General features: G+C 36.3%; 1 protein-coding gene across 1 annotated transcript in view; it reads right to left on the bottom strand.

The window, feature by feature from the left end:
• The window catches only part of AASDH (aminoadipate-semialdehyde dehydrogenase), a 17886-nt gene extending 7788 nt beyond the window's left edge, over nucleotides 1–10098 (bottom strand). The window contains 8 exon segments of the mRNA XM_010021912.1: nucleotides 1–48; nucleotides 580–752; nucleotides 1204–1310; nucleotides 3402–3643; nucleotides 5981–6173; nucleotides 6724–7064; nucleotides 7749–7869; nucleotides 9869–10098. Of these exon segments, the coding sequence (XP_010020214.1) occupies nucleotides 1–48; nucleotides 580–752; nucleotides 1204–1310; nucleotides 3402–3643; nucleotides 5981–6173; nucleotides 6724–7064; nucleotides 7749–7869; nucleotides 9869–10098 (1455 nt within the window).
• Between the last annotated feature and the right edge of the window lie 546 nt (nucleotides 10099–10644).

Here is a 10644-nt window from a genome sequence, read left to right as displayed (position 1 = left end):
ATACCAGGTCACTGCACAAGCTTCTACCTGACAAAGATCTTCAGCAGCCTGTAATTAAAAAAAATCTTAGTCTTGCTCTGAAATGCAATTCATCAATAGTGTAAAAGGAGTAAAAATCACAATTAAAAATGTACACATTTAAAAAATATTTGCCTCACATTTCTACATCGTATCCTATGAAATAGCTTCTCTTGTAGCTGAAGTCTGTACTTCTTCACATAAAAATGAACTCAGAGATATATGTCTTATTTGCCTAATTGCCATCAATGAGATATATTCCACGAGTCTGACAATCTCGTAGAACAATCACTGTACAAGCATTGCAGTACAGTATTTTTCAGAGTGTTCATACAGTTCTCAATTCTCCTGGAAGAAACCATACAATACAACAGATTTCCAAGAACCAAACTCCTCTCTAAATTACACGACTAGATTTTTGATAATACGCCTTCCCAATTTTTTTAAGACTCCTAAAAGTCATCTGAAAACGAGTAAGTACCCATCTCTGATGATAATGATGCATTCTTTATCCCTGCTCTTTTATACTTGCATAACTCTACTTACTAGGTGTTACGTTACCTGCTGCAAACATTCAATATTAAAACGTTTGCCGTGACGTTTAATCTGATTGTCTTTCCGGCCCAAGAAGAACAGCTTTGCATTCTGCACTCTTACAAAATCCCCTGTTTCTCTCATTGTGCCCAAGGGTACAGTTACTTCATCATCAAGAAAGCAGATTCGTTCTTCACCACCTATACAAGAAAAGGTTGTGGTCCTATACATTAGATGGCTAACTGTAAATGAAAATTACAATGAGTATTTTGTCAAATTCTCCTATACTCAAACAAGCATTGTAAGAAGTACTAAAAGATTATTATCAATATCTAAACTTCTGTAATGTACAAATTGGGCTGTGCAGCTAAATTCGGTTAACAGACAAAACCTATTTCAACTGAGAATGTCAAGACGCAAAAAGGAAAAAAGGTCAATATAATGAAAGCACGATGTGCAGATAAAATGATGGTAATTTCCTGATCATCATTCCAACAACTTAAAATACCATCAGAAGGTTCCCAGCCAAATAGGAACTTAAATTCTATATTAATCTGTATATCAGAGGCAGACAAATAAAACAATCAACATATTATTAAAACTCAGTCAATTAAGAAAAATATCTTAGATGAAAAAGAAATATAAAGTAACCTATAAATACTTGTCCTTCGCCTTCCAGAACTGCAGAACCATTGGCATCTCTGACCTCAACTTTTGTTCCAAGGAGTGGTGATCCCAAATGAATAGAGAAATCACTTCTAAATAGATTAAAAGACAGAAACAGTAAAAATCTTCTGAACACAAAACAACTGTTCTAGAAATGAGTTAGCATACTTTTTAAAGCTCTCTCTTTTAAAGGTTTGGTATTAGAACAAAAGTAGATGCTTAGGGCTTCTGTCTACAAATGTTTGTTCTTTAAAAACATCTCAATTTGTTCAAAATCAGAAATGTCAGTGTGCATGGGTTTCATTTTCATATGCCAAAACCCCACAGAATTACAGAAAATAAGGCTTGAACAGACCCTGAAAAACCCCAAAAGAACTCTGAGAGTTTCAGCCAGCTTTTAAGTTGAAACTTCCATCAAATCAACCAATTTAAACATATGTAGCTGCTTTCTAATTCATTCTTTCCCTGTCCTTTGAGCTTTTGTTCTATTTTATTACTGATGTTGTGGCAACAAATACAGTTGAATCTTTCAGAAAAGACTGAAATAAAAGAAATTGTAATTTCAATGCCAAACTGTAATTTCAATGCCAACTATGTATCTATTATAGACTTCTGTTGACTGAAGAGTGACTGCTTACTTTCTCTTCATTCTTTAGCCTCTTCAAGCACTTGCAGTACCTCATTTATTTCATATAGACACTATTTCTGAGTGAGAGTAGAGAAAAATGTATTTTCTTTAGTATAGCAAAATTTATAAAGCAAAGTTAACTTCAACTAACTTTGGTAATATATGAAATTAGGCATGGATTCCAGTTCAATTTCTATCATGAAGTATTATATTTTATGTTTGAACTCAGAGAAATCAGAATGAAAATGAGTTTTGTATGAGAATTTAATAACCCTTTATGACCATCCACCATTTTCACTCTTCACGGGTTGAAGCACCAGGTTAATGTATCGTATCATTTGTCCAAAATATCCCGTTTCATACAACACATCTAACTCAAGTTGAATGTATAATTATCATGCCAGGGAATAATTACACATTTCAAAGAGCAAATGAAACACTGAACTAGTTGGAAGTACCTTTCATGATCTTGACACTTTCTTTATAAAATACAATGAACAACAACAAAAAAACAGAAGTCAGAAATTGAGTGAAAAAAGGCAGAATGCTAAATGATGAAAAGGAAGTATTCTGGAAGTTCAAGTAAAATCGCTTTTTATTACTTTAAAATTACTTTACAAATAAAAAAGTGAGACCATGGCTGACCCACTCTGAACAAATTTCTGCCGAGCATACTGGTCAAGGAGTATCAGTGGAATCATTTGCCGAATAGTGTACTCTGCAGTATTAGAAAAAAACCAGGACCTCCTCTCTACTCAAGTGATTATTTGTGAAGTTTTAAAAACCATAGTCAAAAGCACAGTGGCAGTAAGAAACACACGTATATACACTTAAAACATCTGAAGATAAACTAGAGCACTTTTTGCTTAACACAAGTAAATCTCAGAAGTAACATTCCAAACTTGACAGCACTAAGCTATGACTATATCTTTGTTCCAGGCCTATGATTAAAAGTTAGCCCCATTTCTTTATTCTCACTGACAGCTGTGTTAGATTTATTCTCTTTGACCATGCACGATCTTACTGGAAAAATCTCATGATGACCAAGAGTGTGGCTAACTGAAGCTACTAGCAAATTGGGTAAGAGCCGTTTGACAGCAGAAGTGTGAAACTGATTCAACAGTGCCACGTAGTGAGAGACAGCACACCCTGGAGAAGGCTAGTCCAGGTTCAGCATGTGGAATCACAGGCTGGAATGAGGAAGAGGTCTAGATACAGAGATGACTATAACAGGACATATCATGTGAAACTTAACAGGTCAATGGTACACAGAATTTTAGACTGTGGTTCTGTCATTCAAGAATCATTCATCAACTTTTACTTGAGGAGGATGTATTACAGCAAGAGAGACTGGATTAGTCTCTCTTGGATTAGAGACTAATAGAGAAATAGACTGGATTAGTCTATTTCTACATTAAAAACAAATGTAACTTCCACCAGCATAAACACTCATCAGGACTCAGTGGCCTGGGAAACAGGAGACCAAGATTCTATTTCCAGTCATTTTTATCATTCACATGCATTCACAAGCCATGAAAACAGGGAATTTTCCTACCTAAAATCATCATTAAAAACCTCTTCAGGAATCTTGTAGCAAGTGGCCCAGCTCGACACTTCAGTAATACCATACAGATTAAAAATACTTGTTTTGTTCTCCTTATGCTTCCAGCTTTTCAAGAGATTCAATACGGGAAATGCTTCACCACCAAGGGCTAGGACACGAAGTGAAGTATTTGCAGACAACACTGTTGATTTAATAATGTGAGCTCCAAACCTTCTGAGAAGTGTTGGTGTTGCCTGAATGATAGATTAAAACGATAAGAGAAAGACCTGTTATATTTTTTCAGTGTATCTGTAGCCATCGTCCTGATTTACCATATTCACTGCATAGCTGTATTGTGGATGCACTTAACAATCATCTATGTAGAGCAGATGGCATCAACCATCAGATACCAGTATATATATCACCACGGTGTTCTGTGAGATTTTGTTTCTTATATGAAGCCTTAATGAGTACTATCAGCACCAATCTATGTTCTTCTGCAGTTTCCTCTTTACTTAGATGTGTTATGGGTTTCCTGGTGTGCCACAGCTATTACCTAAAGTGTGTGTACATTAGTTCTCATGTTAATTACTTTGAAACAGAAAGCAGCAATCACAGTATTCTCTTGATGTTACTATTTGAGCTTTTTTCCCCCTTAATTCCAGAATGTTACAGCAAAAACAACCTATACAAGTGATTAACCTACACATAGAACATTCAAAGATCTTTCCATAGCACTAAAAATTCCAAGGATGCCAGATTCTGGTTTATTCATGATTTTTGTAAATGTTAACAGTTCACAAAGATTAGTTTTTCTGAAAGCCTTCTCATCTTATTCTAAAATGGGCAAGGTGGAGAAGAGGAAGGAGGGGAATTAAAAGCAAAAAAACCAACTTCCTTAAATACAACTCCTGTCAAACTACTGGTGATGTAGAGCCCTTACACTGAAAGGAAAAACAACAAATCATTTTAACAGACACATTTCACTTTCATTCTTGCCTACTTTTTCTAGTAAAGAGGACTGCAAAATCAATGGAATTATTTCTTACCAGGTTATTTTCTTCTAGTAACAGATGAAGACCATCACTTTTCAATTGATCATTTTAACTTTGGTGAATTATAGTGAAAAAATGACAGAGGAAAAAAATTACTCTTTTTTTCTCATAGTAACTTTTCAGATTTCTCAAGTCTGCTCAATCAAGTCAAGAGGGGAACGTAATGGCTTGCTATAATTTAAGAAACATCATAAAATTGTTCATCAGTTAAGCTCTAAGGAAAACATTTTTGTCATTAATCCAGCTGGGAAGCACTTCCTTCACTGATTAAGAAAATGATAAAAAAAACCCAAAAACACAAAATCAAACTTGTCTTAAAAATACATCTCAAATGCTTCCATTCACCAAATTTCATCTTTCTCTGTCAATGCTTAACATGCTTAAAACCCCCTGTATCTTACAAAGTCTTAAAACCCATACTTTAAAAATTTTGCTAAACTGATCAAGAAACTTGTATATGATAGGAAAATCTACACTATTGAGATTTGTAGTAATTATAATAAATAAGAGCAGATAATAAAGTTACAAAATATTCGTAACTAGTTGATTTTTTTCTGCTGTGGAAAACTTCATCTAACTACTCATTAATCTTAAATTTATTCCCTACAATCTCAACTACCACCATTCCTCCAAGAGAAAAGGAAATCTCAGCTCTCTCTGAGTGCAAACACTTCAGAATTACACCACTAATGGCAAAGCAAGGCTTAGGGGCTGATTTATCATAATTAATAGGCTAATCAGATCATACTCATTTTGTTCAAAATCAGTTACAAGTGAGATCCTTTTCTAAGGGCTCTTCCTAATTTATGTTTCCATACACAATTAACAGTTTCACGAAACACCTTGTTACACTACAAGAAAAGAGTTAGACTTACTCAGCAACACTGGATGCTCGTAACTTCAAGTAAATTTTCCCAAAATGAACTTTAAAACTACCAAAATTGAGACAATATAGGAGATGGTGCATGCTAAGGCACAAGGAGCACATGAAGCCCCATATAAACAGGTAGCCTGAAAACAATGTGTTGTTATTGTGGAATCAATTATTCTCTTGCTCTCATTATTGTAAAAGCAACAAACATTTTATCATCCTACAAATGGAAGTGGTTTAGTTGTATTTTTAGCATCGAGGCTACCATTAAAACTTAAAAGTTGTTTATGAGGAAAGGCTCCAAGATCAAGCCCATTAAAAAGTGCTAAAAATGTCTGTAACAGGTTACTCCATTACCAGATTCTTCAGAACCAACAGTTTAATTAACAGAATAATTAATTCTTAAGAATTAATGGTTTCTTAAGACCTACACTGTTTTTATCCTTAGTTCCTTGGTTTCTGTCAGAAAATGGTTGAGGCTTCAATCAAATGGTAATTTTCTAATCAGTTAATACTCTATAGCAAAAAGGACAGCATGAGCTGCACCCTCAAGGAAGAACACATCTGTTCTATTCTCATTAGCATCTAGACTGATGAAAAAGCAGTACACATTAGGAAGGGTGAGAAGCAAGACACTGAAGACACTTATCTTAGGTGTTGCCTACCTGCAACACTGTCACATGGTGATGGTGAAACAGAGCAGCAGACAGCTCCACAGGCATCATTTTAATAGCGTTTGGTACTATAAGAATAGAGGCTCCGCTTGTCAGAGCAACAAACAATTCAACCACAGATGGGTCAAATGTCAGCGGAGAAGCCAGGAATAGCAAATCATCCCATGAGATCTCAAATATGGATCTAAAAGAAGAAAGCTAGGAATTACAGGTCTAACGCATGTTGTTAAAAAACATTTTCAAAGCAGAAGAGCAGCATGAAAGAAATGTGCTTCAGCAAAGCTTAGGTCTTAAGGGCTGCTCTGAATATACAGGCATAGGAAGACCAGACAACTTGAGCAGGAGCTCCTGCATCAAGTCTGTAACTACTGATTAAACTTAATGAGGTCCTTGACTAAGATACCCACCACCTGACACACCAATACAGTATGTTGGATGACGTATTTCAACTAATGGATGCTCATTTAAAACAAACAAAACAAAACAAAACAAAACAAAAAAAGATGGTATTTTCCATAATTTCTGATTTTTTTTTAGGAAGTATTAAATGAAGCAGAAAGAAACCTAGGTAGCCTAAAAAGGAATTAGGACTTAAAAACTACAGAACACAGTAAATATAATGAATAATAATTAATAATTAATTTTGTTATATATTTCTTTTAAGCTGCAAGCCGGAATACCCTATGTGTCAAATTTGTAAAAGCATTTAAAAGGAAACTGGAAACCACACTTACTTAAGATGTTGAATATTTGGCACTATACATTTATGAGGCACTCTGACTATTTTGGGGATCCCTGTAGTTCCTGATGTATGCAAGACATATGCTAAAGAGTACTTCTGGCCAACATCCATGTATGTTCCTTCTGATGTTTCTACTTCGGTTTGATCTGGGTGAATAGTATATCCTGGCTGCGAGTTAGCCATAGCTTTGGAAGGTTCATATTTACTTGTCACATTGTCTACTTGTGAATTTAAATCAGTGTTGCTCGAGCTCATTTGGAAGAGAGTTAAACCAATATGTTCTATTGTGGAAGAACTGTGGTTAAAATAATTAACATGGGACATCCGGAATTTCTGTAAGAGAAAAGAAAATTTAAACAGCAGAACTCAGGATGTACTATTATTGATCTACTTTATGCGATGAAATATCAAACAGCGTTTCATACAAACTGATTTTTCATGCCTCTACTCTTTGAGGACACACATCTGACAGTTTTAAGCTCATGCATTTTTATATATTAAATATGAGTGAACACAGACTTTATAAATTTGAAATAAACGATTCTGTAAGCAAATAATGGAAAGAGAAAACACAGAATTCAGCAGAAAACCAAGAACTCTGAATTATAACTAGATGGTTTAATCTTGACTATTCCCTTTGCAATGAGTGAGGGTATAAGATCTGGGAGGAGCTGGACAAAAGGAAACCATGGAATTAAATGCAGAAGTTTTTTCAACTATTGCAAAGATTTCCAACTCTCATCTTTGACATATGGAGAAACAAGTCTGGAAAAGTCTTCCAGTGCCAGTGCCCAATAAGCTTGCCTGGACAACACTGTAATAGGAAAGTAGGCAATTTTTTTGAAGAGGAGGAAAAGTACTTTGTACTGCTAATTTTTATAATGTTCTTTCCAAATGAGAAAGACAACCACTTGACATGAAGAAATAAAACAACCCCAACCAAGCTAATTACAACCTGAATAGCTACACATTTCTAAATTGCCCTTTAATGCTTCCTGTAGAAGCCTGAACACTTACATTTATTTTGTTGTTCTCAACGAGGACATACTGAAGATTGCTTTTCTTCATGAAGTAAGTGGATAACATTGGTGGTGCATCTGGATCAATAGGAGAATAGGCAGCTGGAACTTGAAGGATTCTAAGAAGACACAATGTTTTAAACTTGTTTAAAAAAACTAATTAAGAAAATCCTCAAATTTCACTAACATTTCTTTTACCCTTTTATAGTTCCCAGAGCTAGAAAATGTATCCACAACATGACTTTTAAACATTCTGTTGGAAATAAAGTAGAAAAATAATCAGTGTTGCCTTTTGGTATTTTACAGCAAGGAAAAAGATTAGAGCTAGATGAAAATATTCAACATTATTTATGGCCAACCAGGCTGTTGATGACAAAGGTATCACTGACATCAACAGCACATTTGAAAAGCTTCTGCTATTGACCAGGAAATGAAATACAAGCTTTTTGTTCACATATATAGATTTTAAGACATATTTTAAAAAATCCACTTGAAGTCTGCAAACTGAAAACATTTGCTGTTCTTACTAGTCTAAAGAATCCATCATAATAAAATCTGAGCACGTACTCGAATTTCTTCCCTAATAAACGAGCAGAGGAACACTAAGTATCATTCTGCTCTCATTCACTGCACTTTACCTTGTAGGGCTTCCTCAACAGTTGCTCACTACAATCCCCCCCTCTAGTGGCTTCACTTGATAAAGACAAGCACTTGAATTTATGCAAGCCGCAAAAAGCCAAGCCAAAAGTGGCAACCAAAATATGCACAGCTCCCATAAATCTTCACATTTCTTCTAAGGCTAGGTCCCCGCGTACAATTAATTACATCTCCTTTCTGCGCAAGTGATTTATCACTGCAGTAATGACGAGATTCAGAATGCAGACTTGGAAACCACCACATTCTGTGTACTAGAATAACCACTGGCATCACCTAAACCTGCTCTGCATCATATACAGCACTTAACGACTCAGCAACAACAGTTTTAAGGATCAAAACGCCCCAGTATTTCCCAGTTACACAGCAAAAGAAAACGGTGTTGCTGCTTGGTTCAGTGGGATATAGGATAAACCAGGTGGCAAGGGACCCCAGCATGCCTCATTCAACCTCCTGCTCAAGCAGGGCCAGCTGTGACACCAAACCAGGTTGTTTGGGACTTTATCCAGTCAGGTCTTGAAAACCTCCAGGAATAGTATCTGCACATCCCTGGACAACCTGCTCCACTGCTGGACTGGTGGCAAAAGTGTTTTCTGATAAGTGAGAACACTCCTCAGTGCTTCTGGGAGGTTTATGATTGCAGCACACTCTCACTGACTTCACTCAATACTCAACTGTGATACATCCTCTTGTGTGACAATAATAAAATACTGACACAGAGCATCCCCCTAGGAAGCACAACTGCTGCCGTATACATCAGCTGAAGACAATATGCTTGTGATGCTGCAATTCTACGTTGCATCATAAATGCAGTGGATATATAAGACATATGTAAAGGATATAAACATTAGGATTCATCAGCAGAAGTAGGGTTTCAAAAATGGATGAATTAACTTGAATACTGAGATCACAAACATTTCAATCTTCTGGCCATTAAATAATCAATGTCGCTTTAGTGCTGCATTGCTCATTACTTTATCCTACAATGTTTGTAATGGAACTTTGAACTGTGTGCTCATTTACCTTAAAGCACGAAACTTGTTTTCAATGCATCACTTTTTTTTTTCTAGCAAGACAAAAATACATTAAAAAACCTGCGTACTCCTTTTCTGGTATAGATACATTTATTCTGTTGGATCACCTCCATTTTTCAACAAGCACAACAGATACTTGCCATTAATTTTTTATAGTTCTATAAATATGCTTCATCACTTTTTAAAAAAGGAAACAGTTACAGACACTTTAGATCAATCAATTTAAGATTCAAAACAACTTTACCAGGGGTTTTTCAAGATTATAATACTGCCATATTTTTCCTTAAAGAATGCAAGACACCAGTGCCTCTTGCCTGTATTACTACAGTATTGCTGCATTTTTGTTATTAAAATATGAACAAACTGAAAATTTGCTTTTAGAGATCACCCATAAAAACCCAACACAGATTGCAAGCATTCAAACCATTACCCTAAGATCCAAGATGGTAAGTTTATTCCTGGATAGCAGTAAAGGCCTATTTCACATTTTCCTTGCTGATCACAGTGCTTTTGAAGGAAAGTTGTTAATTCCACGGCAAGCTTAACCACCGTCGCATACGTGTAGAAAGTTGGAGGTTTGCCATTGCACTCATCAAACCAAACTGCTTTTCTATCAGAGTAGAGGCTTGCTGCCTGATTCACCAGTTCCTGAAGAGTCATCTCGGATGCACATCTTCAATCCCCCTGGAAGACGAACAGACCAGACTGCATTGTCACCTCCTCACTTGTAACACTTCGGTCAAATCATATAAGCACAAAACCCACTACCAAGATGGAAGAAAGCTCCATGGCAGAAAACTCACAGCCTCACCACACTTTATACTATACTGCAAAAGCATAAAGCTTTTTACTTTTGTTTGCCATGGGTCTTATACTAAGGCCCAGGATAGAGTAACTCACCAAGACTTCATTGCACAGAGGTTTGTTCCTCACCATTACGCCTTTATTTTTAAAGCCTGGCACCACTGAATTAATAACTTTATTGACACGAGTTCTCTTTACTAGAACTGTGAAATAGGAATCCTTCCTTTGCAAGCAGAAAACCCAACGCATGGATTGCCAAGGCTTTTGGGCTACTAACGCTCCTGCTGCCGCACGCACGCCTCGGCCCTACGGCCCCTCCCATCAAGCGTCCAGCGGGGACCGAGCCGCGGACCGGAAGGCTCCGGACTGAGGCCTCTCTCGGCTCCGCCGAAGCAGGGTCGG

This window comes from Nestor notabilis, unplaced genomic scaffold (assembly GCF_000696875.1).
Source record: "Nestor notabilis isolate BGI_N333 unplaced genomic scaffold, ASM69687v1 scaffold16079, whole genome shotgun sequence".
NCBI classification, from domain to species: Eukaryota; Metazoa; Chordata; class Aves; order Psittaciformes; family Psittacidae; genus Nestor; species Nestor notabilis.
This window is presented reverse-complemented; position numbering and strand designations above follow the sequence as displayed.